The 18,172-nt window shown below is 44.0% G+C and overlaps 1 protein-coding gene across 6 annotated transcripts in view; it reads left to right on the top strand.

Annotated features, from left to right (window-relative positions):
- Window positions 1–18,172, top strand: part of LOC124795498 (proton-coupled amino acid transporter-like protein CG1139) — a 278,487-nt gene that overhangs the window by 143,938 nt on the left and 116,377 nt on the right. For 2 of the 6 annotated variants that reach the window (XM_047259551.1, XM_047259550.1), the window contains exon 1: window positions 3,023–3,151. The exons of 2 other annotated variants lie outside the window; for them this stretch is intronic. In XM_047259551.1, coding sequence (XP_047115507.1) covers window positions 3,140–3,151 — 12 coding nt within the window. In that variant the 5' untranslated portion in view covers window positions 3,023–3,139. Of the gene's footprint in view, window positions 1–3,022; window positions 3,152–18,172 lie in introns of those variants that run through there. 2 more of the 6 variants (XM_047259555.1, XM_047259553.1) reach the window with 1 other exon arrangement.

Raw genomic sequence — 18,172 nt, 5'->3', positions numbered from 1 at the left:
CTAATCTCGTTTCGAAAAGTCTGTCAGGCTGGTTTCCCTGACACTTGAAAGGAATATCAAGATTTACAAATGCCCCAGATATAAAAGAAATCTGGTATCATTATCTGCTTTTGTTAGTAATGCCACTGATGTATAACTTTTCTGGCTTCGAATATAATTAAAAATTTGCTTTTCTTCCCCTCTGACGATTCAAATAGTTAAAGGGGACGCATCCTCGAGTGACCCCTGGAAACTCAGAAGTGATAATAAGTATCATATGATTTTGGCCTTGCTACCATCTTGCAGGGATTGTCAACCACAAACAAATAAGTTCGTACTTGCATTTTTCTATTTCTGTTTTATTTCTCTGTTACCATTATCACATCTTGCTCGTTAACTACTGTCTTTCATCTCTTTATACTAGTGTATGGTCTGCCCCCGACATTAACTTTAACTGAAGTCCATCTGTCTGCATCTTTTTAGAAGACTGCACCTTCCTGCATCTTTTTGTCTTCAGAAACGTATTGCCATTTTCTGCTTGTCTTAGCAGTTGTTGTGTATTTACTAAGACACTTAATCACTGCATGTAAAATATGTAGAATATATTTCTTGTTTAGTAATTTTCAGGTGATGACATTTGTTATCTCTAAACGTTTTTAGAGACAGAGTAATTACTAGAGCAAGATTATGGTAACATACTGCGTTCATTTGAGTGAAAGCTGATGTAATCACCGTCATGTTCCAAAGCTTTCAACATAGGCTATTTCTAGTGTTAGTTGGAAGTGCATTATCTAACTCAACATAAAAATAAAACGAAAGTCGCAATTTTCGCAATGGGTGTTCTAATGACTAAAACGCAGAACTAGAGAGTTGTTCCTTTTTACACGTGTAAGGACCTGTCCATGGTTATTACGGGTGAAATGGTGTGTTTGTATTCTGTTGGTTTCAGTGGCGGAAGAAACATTTGAAATAGTCATTAAAGAAAGGACTTTGTTCCAAAATTGACGGATATGACATCTCACCCTAGAAATGGTTCTGTTAGTAACTGCGCATTTCTGTATAGAATGGACTTCACTCGAGCCATCTTAATGGACACAAGGCTACATCGAATCATACTTCAGTTTAGAAAGGTCTTCATTCCTGGAATAAAGCCTTTTCTATAATTTTGCTACTAGTGTTAGTTCTTTCAACTACAGATCGTCAGAGTACGGAGATTACAGGACCCTATTCTTTACAAGGTAAATCTCCTCAAGATATGAGAGATATAGGAAATAAAAATCACTCTTTGTCTCCTGGACGGCAGGAACTAATACGTGACCACACAGACTATATTCCAGTACATCATTCTCAGTACTGTGCATGTGAGTACAAGTGTCTTGATGCTAGATTGTCAATAAAAGTTCAGCATGATATGTTCCTGGAGAAACATCCTGATTCGAGAATTACGTACTCTTATTAAGCTAAATACTTCAGAGGAAACTTCAGTCTTGCCTTGGGCCATCCTCAGTTGGACACTTGAGTAAAATGTGAAGTTTTGAAAGTGAAGATAATGAGTTCTTCTCTTAGTGAAGTTGCAAAACGAGTGGCTGTTGCTGAATTACTGGCTCATCAACGCCGTAGCAAAATGTTTTGTTCTGTAATGAAAGAAACCCAAGTATAGTGCCAAAAAGACAATAGCGTGTTAGACCTGTGTTTTGATTTTATGCCGAATCATTATCACACATTCCTGTCCAGAATGTATTTTATCTCGGGCAACTGTGGTTAATGGGTTAATGTTTTTTTTTTGTTAAAAATATGAAAACTTCTCTAATGTACGCGTACCATGATGGAACAGCAAAAACGGGGGCAAAGGAGGTTTGTTAATACCTATTAAACTACATAAAAGAAAATGCATCCAACAGTATTAATTACTAGTTGAGATTGTTTTCGGATGGATACACTGGATAAAATAAGTATCATTGCATGTTTACGTTGTGTGCTGCATTAGTGTATACAGGGAAATTTCAGAAAGTGACAATTCTTTCCTATAATGGGCCACTCTTTCAATGCTTGTGACAAGGATTTTCCTCTGATAAAACGGGTAGTAAGGAGAGTGGATCTTATGCACAGTATACTGTGAAGGAAAACTGTGCACGCTGCAGAAAGCTGTCACTCAAGAAAGAACTTTATTGTTGCCTACTATGAACTTATTTTGGTACTTTTAAAAACTGTTCAAGTTATTACACATACAAGATTAAATATTTTTCTCGATTCCTGAAAAATGATGATTTTGGAGTAAGGTCCTTTCTAAAATGACTGATTCAAATGTAATCAACTTCGCAGGTACTTCTTACATTATAGCTTACGTCATTTGATTCTCTATTGAGGCGTAGCGTATTTTTTACCCACATATCTTGACCTCAGACTAAAGCTTGTGAAATAAAAATCAAATAAATATTTCAGTAATCATGTAGAAAAGGAATGGAAAACAAACATTATTCCTATCGTGTGCGGTACGTGTAATACTTTAAGGGACGGCCTACTTTCTCCCCACTTGGAGCGCTAGTGTCACTCCAGGTGTCAAACGAAACATCTTTCAAGAGTAGTGAGTGTCGCGACTGTATGCGTTGTAGTGCGGTTCGCCAAGAGAATGCAATAACAGTATGAGGATCTTTGGCTTTTGGCTCACAGAGGAAGTGCGCCTGCTACTGCGCAAGCGCAGACATTCGTATTTTCTAACCAACCGGAGCCCATTTCTGACACGCGCCTCGCGTTCCCGAAGATGTGCGCTAGAGCGGACAGCGACCCGCGTCTTGGGCGGTGGTGCCGTGGGGTTTTTTCCGCTGGCTGTCGGCGCTGGCGCTATTGTAGATTGTCCCTGACATTGGGAGCACACTGCGGGTAATTGCGACATAGTCGGCCGACCGGCAGCCAGCGGTTACACAAGGCGGCCGGAGGCATTCGCGCTGCCACCACCTGCTCCGAAATACATGCGCGCGTCACGTGCACGTCGGCTAAAATTACTCGTATTTGGCCGTCATTGTCGGAACGCACCCGTGGAACACTTCCCGCCCAGTTCTCTTTGAGCTGTTGGTGGCTGACAATGTGAAAGAGAAACTTGTGCCTAAGAACGGCAATCGGGCAAATCAGCTGTACTGTATGGTCTCCTCTATAGAACTTCATGGGTGAGCAGGTAATATTCTTTTGTAGCTTCCCTGTGGCACTTGGGAGTGTAGTGTGTGTAGTTGTTTTTCTAGCGTGCCACATCTCCGTATGCCGTTATGCAGTAATGTCCTCCGAGCGTTTTCCCTACCAGTTGGCTCCATCTGATTATCTCCTTCCCCATTTTCCCTACCAGTTGGCTCCATCTGATTATCTCCTTCCCCATTTTTTCCTCTAAACGTAGCACTTGTTGTGTCAAAGTATGAAGGCAATGTGGTGCCACCCATAACACCATTGTGACATAGACGTGTAGAGTGCTGCCGTTCAGCTTCGTCAAACCAATTCGTGAGCATCAGTGACGTATGAAAATGGCGTCAAATCAGACGGCTTCTTGCACGTGTACGAGTTGTTTGAACACCTTATGTTTATTTCAAAATTTTACTTCTTGTATTCCGAAAATGTTGGTATACTTCCAATGTCATATTGTTTCCCTCATATCTAAAATTTACAAAGCATCCGTCGGATGTCGTCATGGAGCAGGTGATGGAGGGTACTTTGCCCTATTCAGTTCACGTAATAAGCGAGGGAAAGATAGCTGCATGCTTCCAAATGCCTCTCTATCTCTCTCATCCTATCCTTGGAGGAAATATAAATATTTCACTGTCCATTTAGTATATCGTTCCTCTAAATGTACGTTAAAACATACCAAGAGAAGAAAGGTTTTTACTTCTAATGGTACATATTATTTTGATATCATGCTACATTTCCGCAGAACTTCCGTGTAACTGCACGTTACGGTCCCAACATTTCTGTGATTTCATTCGTCCAGTTCCATTGCTCCTGGATTCCAAAATGTCCAGCAGTTCTCAAAAAACGATCACACACTGTTCTTGTATACAGTCTCCCGCGGCTGCTTCTTCCCATTACTCTCGCAACGAATTAAACACCGTCGATACTAAGAACACATTCAGGGAAGAGCCAAAGAAACTGGTAGACCTGCCTCATATTGTGTAGGGCCCACGCGAGCACGCAGAAGAGCCGCAACATGACGTAGCACGTTCATGTCTGGGGTGTTTGGTGGCCAGCGGAAGTGTTTAAACTCAGAAGAGTGTTCCTGATGCCACTCTGTAGCAATTGTGGACGTGTGCAGTATCGCATTGTCCTGCTGGAATAGTCCAAGATGGTTGGAATGCACAATGGACATGAATGGATACAGGTGATCAGACAGGATGATTACGTACGTGTCGTCACCTGTCAAAGTCGTATCTAGACGTACCAGGGGTCCCATAACACTCCAACTGCACACGCCGCACGCCATTACAGAGGCTCCACCAGCTTGAACAGTCCCATGCTGACATGCAGGGTCTATGGATTCATGAGGTTGTCTCCATACCCGTACACGTCCATACGCTCCATGTAATCTGGAACGAGACTTGCCCAAGCGGGCAACATGTTTCCAATCATCAACAATCCAAAGTCGATGTCGACAGGCCCAGACAAGGCGTGAACCTTTGTGTTGCACAGTCATCAAGGGTACACGAGTGGGCCTTCGGTTCCGAAAGCCCATATCGTTGGTGTTTAGTTGAATGGTTAGCACGCTGACACTTACTGATGGCCCAGCATTGAAATCTGCCGCAGTTTGCGGAAAGGTTGCACTTCAGTCATGTTGAACAATTCTCTTCAAATGGTTCAAATGGCTCTAAGCACTATGGGACTTAACATCTGAGGTCATCAGTCCCATAGACTTAGAACTAATTAAACATAACTAACCTAAGGACATCACACACATCCATGCCGGAGGCAGGATCCGAACCTGCGACCGTAGCAGCAGCGCGGTTCCGGACTGAAGCGCCTAGAACCGCTCGGCTACATAGGCCGGCTCGAACTATTCTCTTCAGTCGCCGTTGGTCCCCTTCTTGCAGGATCCTTTTCCGGCCGCAGCGATGTCGGAGATTTGATGTTTTACCAGATTCCTCATGTTCACGATACATCGGAGATGCTTTGTTCCATCGCTCGTGCGCCGATTATAACACCACGTTCAAACTCACTTAAATCTTGATAATCTGCCATTGTAGCAGCAGTGACCGATCTAAGAACTGCGCCAGACACTTGTTGTCTTATATAGGCGTTGGCGACCGTAGCGCCGTGTTTTTCCTGTTTACGTATCTCATTTTTGAATACGCATGCCTATATCAGTTTCGTTGGCACTTCAAAGTGTATTGTTTCCGTTTCCTATCGTTTCGAGACGCTGAACTCAAATCCACTGCCAGGCAAAAATAGTGAAACACACAGAAGGGTTGGCGGAAAAATAAACTCAACTTCACCCATTGAGCCAGTAGGTGATATTATTGTAGTGATTACAAAATCGAGTCTAATTAACAAAAAACGTGGCAGTATGAGGTCACATCCACTAGGCCTGGATGCGTGCATTGATACGGTTAGGAAGGGCATCATAAAACCGTTGCATCCCCTCCTGAGGCGAGCTGACTCGCAACCGTTGTAACTGGTTGTTAATACCCTGCATACTACCACTGGGAGTTGACCTCCTAGTTCGTCCTACATATATGTCCGACCGGAGGCAGATCTACGGATCTTGCTGGCCACGGAAGTACCTCATCATCACACAAACAGTTTGTAGACACACGTGCCATGTGTGGACAAGCGTTGTCCTGTTGAAGGATGGCACCACGATACTGTCACATGAGAAGTAGCATACAGCGATGCAGAAACTCCATGGCGTACCGTTACGCCTTTAGTTATCTCTCAATTAGTACCACTCGTGATCTGAAGTGATATCCGATAGCTCCTCACATCCTGACACCAGGAATAATATCAATGCGTCTTTCCAAAACACTGAAACAATGAGACTTCTTGCCAGGTCCTCGCCACACTCGACAACAATTGTCATCCGGGTTAGTTTACAACGCCATTCATCGCTGAACTGGATGCGACGCCATTCGTCAGCAGTGCACGCTTCCAGGTCACGGAACCATTCATTCCACGCACAGGCGTTTGTGTTGTGTCTGGACGACAGTTCCCTAGCCGGCTGCTGCCAGTCTCTGACCAACGGTGAGGAATGATAGGGAATGTGGCAGGGAGTCCAGCTCTCGGATGGCAGGGCGAAGATGTGAAGGAGAGACGATGCTCCTGGTGCACACTAGGACGATTCTCGCATGTAGTTGTCAGAGATGGTCGTCCGCAACCTTGACAACGAGTATGTCTGCCTTCACATTGGGCGACTGCGACATCCTACTGCCCGACAAATCTGGATATTGGACAATTCGACAAGCCTGTCGAATGGAGCCGCACAATGAGGCTACTACATTCAAACTCTTACAAGAGTGCACGACAGCTCCGTCTCGTTCACAACGATCACTCAAGACCTGACGCTGTTCAAGCCCCTTATATATGGGGGAGGTGAAAAAAAAGTTTCCCCTGTCGACTGTGGTCAGAGTTGCGTGTGAAAGGAAAAAAAAGAGAATGAGACATTAAAGATAAGACATATCTTTATGTTTGTACATAATTTCCAAGTACATTGAGACATTTTTCATACCGCTTTATAAGCTTCAAAAAGCCTTCCAGGTAAAGATCAGGGCGTTGCATACGGAAGAAGTTTTGAAAAGCTTGTTTGACGTCAGCGTTGCTCCCAAAGCGCCTTCCGCCGAGAGCCTCCTTCAAAGGAGGAAACAGATGGAAGTCACTTGGTGCGAGATCCGGACTGTAAGGCGGATGGTGTAGGCGCTCCCAACCAAGAGTTGCAATATGGTTTTGCATTGCTATCGCCGTGTGTGGTCTCGCATTGTCATCCAACAGCAGAACGCCAGATCCGAGAAGGCCACACTGCTTTTTCCGAATCACCTCTTTCAATTTCGACAGAGTAGCACAGTACCGCACAGCATTGATGGTTGCATCCTCCAGAAACTCCAGCACCAAAACTCCTTTGGCATCCCAGAAAACAGTGAGTGGCATTTTACCTGCAGACGGAGTGCTTTGGAACTTCTTTCGGACAGGTGATGACGGATGTTTCCACTCCATGGATGCGGCCTTCGATTCGGGCGTGTAATAGTGGACCCACGTTTCTTCCTCCGTCACAATCCGAAACAGAAGGTCATTGCCGGATTCATGGCAACGAACGAGCTGTTCCAGGCTGAACGCCATGTGTTGTTCCGTGTGTGCCGGGGTCAGTTGGCGGGGCACTCATCGTGCTGACTCCTTCCTGTATCGAAGAATGTCGTGGATAATCTTGTGAGCTCGCTCGTGTTCGATTCCAAGTTCTGTCACTACTTCATCGATGGTGATACGCCGGTTCGCTTTAATCGTGTCGTACACCTTCCTGACATTTGCATCTGTAGTGACCGTGCGAGTCCATCCAGGTCTCAGTTTGTCCTGCACTTGCTGACGTCCATCACTGAATTGCTGGCACCATCTCCGCACCATTTGCCTCGACATCACACCTGACGCATACACCTCAACAAGCTGGTTATGAATTTCTGTGCCTGATACTCCACGTTCCCATTCATCGCAGATAGCAGCTCTCACTTCCGCCTTTGGCCACGACTCCAAAACGCACCTTCTCTCCATAGTTCCTGGAAAAGACTGAGCGGCTGGCCTCCGCTTTGCGCAGGCACTGCGACAGCGCCATCTGCTTGATCGCCGTCGACCTCTACCCAATGGTGTATCGGTGTCTTGCACGTGCGCGTTCACCTGCCGTGTCGTCTTTCGCCCAAATCACACAGCTCTGCCCACAGTCGACAGGGGAAACTTATTTTCCAACTTCCCCTCGTATAACCTACAAGGCTTGGTAATAACACTAAACACGAACAACACTAACGCACTCTAGTGTCTGTTTTACTTGCCACAGTCAATTGCATCCCTAACCATTTACATATCCACCGAAGGTGTGTATATGTGCAAAGTTACGGGGGTGTGCTGAAAAGTAATGCCTCCGAATTTCTTGTGTGAAAATTCTTAAAGTTTTTTAAATAAAACAAACGTTATTAACGTTCTGCATATTCATTCTTCATGTCAAAATATTTATTTCTCAACAAAGTGACCGTGGCGACGAACACATTTCTCCCAACGACTGATTAGTTTGTTGATACTGTCACCTCTGCTTGCACCGTTTCATCACCGTGAAAGTTAAGTTCTCTAAGGTGTTTTTCACGTTTTGGAAACAGATGAAAATCGGATGGGATCAAGTCGGGACCACATGGAGCATGATCGATGACAGTGAACCCAAGGCGTCGGATTGTTGTAGACGTTGCAGCGCTCGTGTGTGGACTGGAATTGCCATGCTGAGGAAGCGGGTGCTCCGTGACGTCGATGTAATTGCGTTACGCACCGCCATATTAAACGCTACAATTAGGAGCTCTCTACCGACAGATGTCAGCAAATATGTAGACATGAAGAATGTAGATGTAGATTGTGAATAACGTTTATTTTATTTAAAAAGATTTAAGAGTTTTCATACAAAAAATTCGAAAGTATTACCTTTTGGAACGCCCTCGTACATTAACGTCCCTCCATGTCATCTGGGTACTCCACTTTTTTTGTCAGGCGGTACGAGTGTTTAAACCACGTGAAGAATCGAAAGGACTGTCACTGAAGTCGGATTCTGGGGGGCATTTTTATTATTGTGTCCATTACTCAGAGCTAATCACACAGTTCTCCATCTCAGTAATTCTTAGGCTGGACGTATATTTCAGCTGATCTTCCGTGTTTCCGTGTATCTGATGTGGGTCGACATTTTCAGCACTGTGTTGAACACCTTCTGAAAATCCAGAAGCACGAAATCAATACCCCCACGTCCACGCTTTGCGGGATACCGTGTTTGAAGGGTTGTCTGTTGCGCGAAGGAGCTGGCGCAGTGTGTAGACACGGGATTGCATGCGGGAGAATGGCGATTCATACCCCCGCCCGGGCATCCATGTCCAGGGCAGCTTGAGGGAAGGTTCGTGTGAAAAGGACAGAGCCGATTTCCTTTCGTAATACAACCTTACGTCTCGTCTCCAATGGCGTCATGTCGACAGTACGTTAACTTGCTTCCTTATTTCGCGGGAGGCGCACAACGTAATACGAGTATCTTGCTGACTTTTATGATAAGCTTTCCGTTCCCAATTTGCTACCTGGAAGAGTAGGCGATGTGTACCATTGGCTGTAGCTTTGTGCAAGCGTCCGTTTTCCACTTCATAAACGAGAGTGACCTGTAATCTTTCCTAGCGATCGAGGACAGTTCACTGTGAAGAAGCTCGTGTTATCTACAGAAGGTAACGATTTCATAGGGCATTCAACGGAAACCACAATAGGAGTTCCATCTAATACAGCGTGACCATTTTCTGCAATTCCATTTCACCAGAGTATTTGTTCCAATAACATCCTTCCGCTAGTTTTCTGCAGCAACCAAACGGTGATGAATTTGCGAACATACTACATGAATGCATTTTGAAACGAGGTTTAAGGTTTCAGTTTGTTGCCATGGTTGTTTCGAGAAGGCTGCAGAAGTTTCACTGGGAAGTCCATGCACATCCTCCACATAGTCCCGGTCTCTACACATGTGATTTCCATATTTTTGGAGCCTTGAAGCAACACATTCATGACCGTCGATTTGCTTCGGACGAAGAGTTGCTTTTCTCAGTACACTTACGGCTAGAGTACACTTATGGCTGCATAGGCAACCTCCAACATATTTCCGTGAAGGCACTGACCGTCTTATCTCACCGTAGGATAAATGTATTAACAGTAATGACGATTACCTTTTCCCATAAGTCTCGTTTTCATTAATTCTGATTGCTCCTTGTATATGGTACGGCCAACGGCCTTGCCACAGTAGTAACACCAGTTCCCTTCAGTTCAGTGAAGTTAAGCGCTGTCGCTAGGATGAGTCACCGTCCGGATCTGCCGAGTGCTGTTGGCAAGCGGGGTGAACTCAGCCCTTGTCAGGATAAGTTGAGGAGCTACTTGATTGAGAAGTAGCGATAACCAGTCACGAAAACTGACAACGGCGGGAGAGCAGTGCGCTGACCACGTGCCGCTCCGTATCCGTATCCACATCCGGTGACCCCCAAGGGTGAGGATGACACGGCGGCTGGTCGGTACCGTCGAGCCTTCAAGGCCTGTTCGGACGGTGTTTGTTTTTGTATGTGGTACAATATTTCGGTTTAACATAAAGCAACGTTCTACCTTCACATTTCCAAATACCTACTTCTTTGATGTAGTTTACTCCTGTTGTATATAGAAGTTCAAGTGACTCTAAGCACTACGGGGCTTAACATCTGAGGTCATCAGTCCCCTAGACTTAGAACTACTTAAACCTAACTAACCTAAGGACATCACACACATCCATGCCCGATGCAGGATTCGAACCTGCGACCGTAGCAGTCGCGCGGTTCCGGACTGAACTGCCTAGAACCGCTCGGTCACAGCGGCCGGCCTGTTGTATATAAAACCCCGACCTAAATTCTGAGCTTTATTAGAAACTACTTTTCAAATGTAGTCCTTTATAAAGGATTCCGAATCACTTAGGTTGGTTAGGTTTAAGTAGTTCTAAGTTCTAGGGGACTGATGACCTCAGAAGTTAAGTCCCATAGTGCTCAGAGCCATTTTTATCCCTGTTTATCCCTGTTATCACTACATTTCGGTATACATTGTGAGACAAGATCTACATTAACGTTTTTACATTAAAAAATACTAAAAACTACATTTTGATTGGTGTCCCTTACAGGAGCTCTCATTAGCCACTGTAGAACAGTACGAATCTCTGTTTTTATGGGTGTTGTTATTGACCTGGGAGAGACAATTCGTAGGGTATGATGTTAATTTGTCTTTCCTTAGTAGCTTTTCTTCAGGTTTGGATCAGCGTTAAGGCATGAATGCAGTCCTCTGTATTAAGACACAAAGGAATTAAAGAGAACTGCTGCGAGCGGGGATTGACGTAAATCAATCTGAAAATATGTGCCAGACCGAGATTCGAACCCAGGTCTTCTGCTTACCAGGCAGATGCGCTGACCACTGTGTTACCCGGACACAGTAGTCATTGCAACTACACGGACTACCCTACGCTTCCTTTACGTTTGAAACCCTCAACTTATCCACGCACTACTAACGTGGTGCCCCTCGCACATTATCCTCATTACTCGCGACATTTCTCCGATTCTCGTAAGAGTTCAAGCCAGGTGTGTATCTGCACTAAATAGGTCATTGGCTTGGAACTGGTGTTCCGGCCTCTGGATTTGTGATGGAAACTAGTGGTGCTAACGGTGGAAAAGGATCCAATTCTACAGGCGACTAGCTCCAAGAGCGCTGAACCTGGGGTGGTGAGTCAATTAGACGTCTGAAGTTTTTCAAGTTGCCCCCGGTGCAGGTTTGGTTCTCTCAACGTGTAAACTGCTAAGTGTCGGCTCCACTTGTTGGCGTGTCGTACCAGCAGCATGATGCGACTGGAGTCCATTATGAACATTTTTAGTCCTCAAGCGGCTCTGAAAACACCTGATAGCCAGCCTTGGTAACTCCCAAAGGTGCCCACGCAAACCTCTGTGCCCAGCAAGTAGCGGAGGTGCCGGTTTGGGTGCTGTGGGCATGTTATGGGACTTCGGAGGTCTCAGCGCGTCCTGTGTTGGCAGCCATGGAGCAGTTCCACTGGAGTACGCACCTGAATTGATGTGGTCCTATAAGACCCCAACAACTGTGTTTGGATCTCGGCCTTGGGTGTGTCTGACGGCATCTTCCATGTCTGCTTCTGATAGGTGTGGATGAAAGACTTGGCTTCACCATTGGAGGCTGGGTCTAACGGCACTGTCGTCACATGCGTTATGACATTCTGGGAGCAGAAATCCTAAAACATGCCGGATAAAAATTGCGGACCATGTCCGAAACGATTGTTTCTGGGGCCATTTTAATGGCAAATATTTTTTGCAAGGCACATATTGTCTCCCTTGTCGCGGTATTTGACATCGGCACGACATAAGAAAACTTGGAAAATGAGTATAAGACGATGAGCCACATCTCTCTGAAAAATGGGCTGGCGAAGCCCACATGGACGTGCTTTCACGAGCGCAGCAGTGTTGGTTCAAATGGCTCTATGGGACTTAACATCTGAGGTCATCAGTCCCCTAGACTTAGAACTACTTAAACCTAGCTAACCTAAGAACATCATATACTTTCATGCCCGAGGCAGGATTCGAACCTGCGACCGTAGCGTAGCAGCGTTGGCCAAGCAGTGTGCTGACTAGGTTGACGCGCAGATCTCTCAGGAGCGGGTTGATGACATGATTTCCTGTGTGATGCTGGGCCAGTAGACGTGCCGTCTTGTGAGTGCCTTCATGTGTGTCATGCCCCAGAGATCAGCATGCAGATGTTTATAACACGCAGACGCAGTGGTGACAGGCGGACGACGTGGAATCAGTACTCTCTGTACTACCTGGATCCTGTTTTTAGGGAAGATATGTGCGGAGCTCTGAAAGGGAGTGGATGGGAGGCGTTTACGCCAAACTTGGCGAATGTGTTTCGTAACTTGTTTGAGGGTGCAGTCCTCAGTTTTATGGAACGGCTTCTGACACTGTCAAAAAATATTGTATGACTGTGGCCAAGCACCATCTAAAACTTTTTACATTATGGTCTCGTCTCCAGCAATAACCAATTATACTCACGACAGATTATAAGAAATATTCTTTTCACTTCTTGCTCTATTGTACTTGTTACGATTCTGAACAAGAATTTACGGCGTATGCGATTTGTACTGTTTGAACATACACAGGATAAATAAGAGACAAATCATTTTAATAGCAAGAAAGATCGCATCTTGGATAAAAAGGAAAACAGTGTCGCAAATGATACTATTGAATATCTTCTCTGAATTTAACTGCTGTAAGATAAGTTACAGAGATTGGAATTAAAGTTCTGATCAGTAATGACAAACGCTGTAATATACTTGAGTTTGAGCTCAAAAAGTGCATATTTTCAGCGCAGATGAAAATAAACCCTAAAAGTCATGAGGAGAATTTTCTTAAAGAGCGAGGCTGCAACTGAGACTACCAACTGTATTAAACATACCGATTTACCTACAAATGCGCCAATACCCTACATATCTCTGTGAGATACATTTCAAAGCCTACTTTCCATTCTATCATGTAATATTAAGTATTTTTGACTTTCTAATCTCAGAGGAGCGTGGAAGGAGTCATGCCGTACATTTGTCGGAGCAAACCTTGCACATTTGTACATGAATAATGTGAGAAAACTATATGATATTCCTGTGTAGTCAAGCAACAATCTATTACTGAATATTTTGAATACATTTTCGCAATACGAGTGTACTAGAAGTTAGTCAGTTGACGTTATTCGGCTTTTCTCTAACTATTTCCTGCAAGCTGAAAAATATGCTATAAATCATTCTATCTTAATCTCTATAATAGATCAGAAATTCGGGAGAGCGACAGTCGCAAGAGGAAAACGTCTGCGTACGAATCCTGCCAGACAAAACTTTTTTGAACTCTTTCGTATATTAGCATCAGTAAATTCTCCAACAAAGATTTAATTTCGTTTTTAGGTAGTTCTGTGTCTCTTGATGACTTTCTACTCAGATCACTGCTAGTGAAGAATCTGAGACCAAATCACTAGTCCCGCTAGAGATCTCTAAAGAATACAACGGGTACAGCGTCGAATACTTTTAGGAAGTGTGGGAGGGCATAAGCTGTTTCGTTAATTGCATCGGTAGCTTCAAAGACACTGTTCAAAGCATGGTAGGTTTAAGGAGAAACCTTAAATTTGTATTTTTCGTATCTAAGCGTTCACCTTCGTTGATCTTGTTGTGTGGTAGCGCAGTCGACAAATAAAATTAAAATAGCCCTAGGGCAGGTAGCCAAGCTATCGGCAGCTAGAAAGCCTTGAAATCAATGAGGCGTCTGCTAAGCTGAATGATCTCTTTCGTAGACTATTTGCCTGCCGTATGAACTCGTATATTTAGGTACAACGTGAGTACATCTGAAACACAATCAATTCTAATAATGTGGTGTTGTCAGCTTCCATCGATAAGCCTTATACATCTCTGTTTTCCCTACATTTATCGTACTGAATTTTCACTACCACAAACTTGGGGGTTGTACAAATAAGTACCTTTTCAATCAAATGGCAACAACCGCGCCCAGAAAACTTTCAAATGGTCTTGCCCCACTTTTTTATTCCTTATGCGATCATTTCGTAAGGAGATACCCACAGCAGTTTTACTTTATAACAATTGGGAGTTATTCACACGTGTGGTGGAATGTCTTTTGTGCCGCAATTAATCATTTCTTTTCATCGCTCATTTCCATGATTAACGAGAGATGGATCTATTTCTGTGCACCCATACCTTAATTTCTTTTTCGTCCTTTCGTCCTTGAGGTTCTTAAGAGGATAATATGAATGTCTGTGAGTCAATCTAAAACAGTGCATCATCAACATCATTTTGCAGACAAAGATCTTACAACTTTTTGAACGACTGAATTTATCTACTTACTAGACAAGTAGCACTTTCCCAACAATGTCCAACAAAATTAAGTTTCCTCTTCGCCCTCTGTACAATTTTATCTTTGGTATAGACCGACAGAATGACGTGTAATTGAAAGATCTTCAAAAATCAGGAATACGGAATCTACCATTTGTAACGAGCCCTCTATTTGCCAGACTCTTGTTTATTTTGACTTTTGGTACTGAAGGACTGCTTACAACAACCGAAATCAATATGAAATATTTCCTAAACCATTATTTCTTCCCTCCTAGCGCGTCGGCTATCAATACTCTGCCTTTACCTAGAGCGATCCTTGCATTTCTGGGAACAAATGAGTAAAAATATTTTGTGTAATAGAAAAAAAACATCAGTTTCATTACTGAGTGGCCCTATCTCTAGTCTGATGTACTTACTTACCTAATCAGTTATCGTCCTATAGCCCATTGCAGTTCTTCAGTTGTACATCCACTTTGACAACATTAATGAGCATTCTCTCTCGAAACAGCATTTTTATATCATGGTATCCTTATATCCATATCTTATTACGTTCATTTTTTCTTGGAGCTGTTGGCCGATCTGTCAGCGGGGATCTATGCTTACATTACACTGCTCTAGATTATCTGTGACTGTAGCCATTTCTGTGCACTTCCGCCCGATATCAGTATTCTGTGCTTCAATCTTCTCGACCAGAAGAATAAAACAAAAAATGGATAATATTACTCTGCTTAATGTCCGAAATGAACAAAGCAAGAAATGTTCTCTTTTCGCCCTGTTGGAAAATGATATATATTTCTGAAGTGTGTTTACAGACAACGCAAATCAGAGGAACTTGTAGCAGCTACCAAACAGAATCTGCAGTTTCTAAGGACTGTTCAAATGAGTTAAACTGGCAACATTATCTCAGAAATACTTTAAAATGTCCCGGGTTCCAATTAAAGTTTTCTAGTTGTCAGGCGAATGCTTGAACTAAAAATCTCCCAAATATTTCCCTTGTGTCCCACTCACAGCCTCTTATAAGTAGAGAATTAAAGCAATGGCAAAAAACCAGAACGAAAAATATATACAAGGGCGTCGAGGACGATGCCAGTACAAGCTCATGTAGATCTGGGAAGGAAAGAAGCTAGTCCTTTCCAGAGGAACCATCTCAACATTGTCCGCCCCCGGTTGCTGAGTCGTCAGCGCGACAAAATGTCAATCCTAAGGGTCCGGGTTCGATTCCCGTCTGGGTTGGAGATTTTCTCCGCTCAGGGACTGGGTGTTGTGTTGTCCTAAGCATCATCATTTCATCCTCATCGAAGAGTTACTCGCCGAAGTGGCGTCAAATCGAAAAGACTTGCACCCGGAGAACGGTCTACCCAATGGGAGGCCCTAGTTCAGTTGGTTCAAAATCCTCTGGGTACTATGGGACTTAACATTTGAGGTCATCAGTCCCCTATAACTTAGAATTACTTAAACCTAACTAAGCTAAAGACATCACACATCTGAGGTCATCAGTCCCCTAGAACTTAGAACTACTTAAACCTAACTAAGCTAAGGACATCACACACATCCATGCCCGAGGCAGGATTCGAACCTGCGACCTTAGCAGCAGCATGGTTCCGGAGTGAAGCGCCTAGAACCGCTCGGCCACATCGGCCGGCAGGCCCTAGTCACACGACATGTATTTATCTCAGCATTTGCCCTAGTAGATATAGGGAAAACACCCATATCTGGTCTTCTGGACGGAGATTTGAACCCAATCTTCCCCGAAGGCGAAGACTGCGCTGCCTGACACGGTCCGGTTTATAAATAGGAACTTGTGCGGCGCACAAAGGACAACACGCTGCATAACTCTCTAATTAATTACGTAATAATTTCGCACCTAGCCGTCGAGTGTCACGTTGCTTGTTTTTGTGCCCTGAGGGACGCGTGTCGCGAAGCTGCTTTTGCAGTGATGTCTGGGACAACAGTGCCACGTGAGTGACCGGTACAGCTGCCGTGCAGTGATTAACGCCCCTGTCTTAATGAGTGCCGCTCAGTCGAGGTAAAGCGATTAGAGAGCTCAAGCGAAGAACACAGTCGCCACTTCACAGTCGTCACGCCCCTTCGCTGCCCTGAAGGCGGAACCACCTGCGACCTCCGCCTCCGGCTTCAAAACCATCAATTGGACCACAACGTGGAGATTCATCTTGTGTTCACAGTCTGACTGGGAAATCTACAATCATCTGAACGGTATGTATCACATAGTCTGTGTATCGTAATCCCATCAGGCAAACTCTTCCAAACACGGAATATTCTTCTTCTTATCCTGCATCAAGATACCTGTCTCTTCGGTACGTTCTACTCGTTGTGTGAAACATGAAGTTGGCATTTCAGCTAAAAATTGAGAAAAATGTTCGTGATACAAGAATACATTGTTAATAATGAAGCCAGTTCAGAGTATAGCTCATTGTTGACTTAAAAGTCATTGGAGACGTAGAATCATATTGGTGCTAAGCTTGATACACTACGGAATTACGATTATGGTTTATGGTGTCAGTGATGGACTATAGATATGGGTAACGCCTCTGCGTTTTTCATAGCGGCACATGTAAAGCTTTCTCGGTGTACGTGCAATGCCATTGTATACGTAGATGTATCTGTGGGGTGTGACAAATGTCTTTCCTGGGCCCAGTATTATTATTCTTATGTCAATGACATCTCGTTGGTTCTGTCCTCCTGTAAAAATCTTTCTATGCTTTACCCGAGTGCCAGACATGAAGATGTCAATACTGCAATCATCCAAATGAATGACGTTCTGTCTTCATTGGTGACATGTGAGCAAAACTTAGTACTTAAACAAAATGTGAAAAAGTACCATGTAATTTTACTGCCCCTTGAGAATTTAATGACCATTGAATTATGCGAACAGTTGTCTCGTAATTTTCTAGACGGTATCCCAGTCCAATATGGCAATGTTTAGTGAAAATTTTACACGGTTAGAAGTAACCATGAAACGTTGTGTGCGAGACATCTGCAACATCAGACTGCTTGACCGTGTCCATGTTTCGCGCAGTCGAAGTTGTGGTCAGACAAGTTTAGTGACTACCACTCTCTTCATTAGCTGAACAATTTCTGTGTGCACACACCCCAGCGTCTCACATCTGAGATCAAGTGCCCGTCACGTCATAACAGTCGCAACAAAAGTCTACCCTAGCGTCTCACATCAAAGATCAAGTACCCGCCACGTCATAATAGTCGCAAAGGTCTCCATTCTCTAGAATGCTGTTTGTGCCGATTCATATAACTAAAGTTTTCGTAATCTGCTTCTCCATTTCTGCCTCTGGAGCAAGCTGCCTCACTATTAAAAGAATAGTTCCCTTTTTAAAAAAATCTGAACCGTTTCCTTTCACCAATCTCTTAACTTTTCCCTGGAAAATTAAAGTATTTGGCCAGTTTCTCTCTGTCGAACGGCGAATCGAAAGCCCCATATTCACCCAGTTACGCTTTTTTCTCTTACCGTTTCTCTGTCACTCACACGCGATACTACTTTTTTACTTTTTTCTCCCCCCTCCCCACCACCCCCTTTCTTCTTTAAGTGTGTTTCTGTCA

This window comes from Schistocerca piceifrons, chromosome 4 (genome assembly GCF_021461385.2).
Source record: "Schistocerca piceifrons isolate TAMUIC-IGC-003096 chromosome 4, iqSchPice1.1, whole genome shotgun sequence".
NCBI lineage: Eukaryota > Metazoa > Arthropoda > Insecta > Orthoptera > Acrididae > Schistocerca > Schistocerca piceifrons.
Note: the sequence above shows the minus strand (reverse complement) of the source record. Positions and strands in the feature narration are given on the sequence as shown.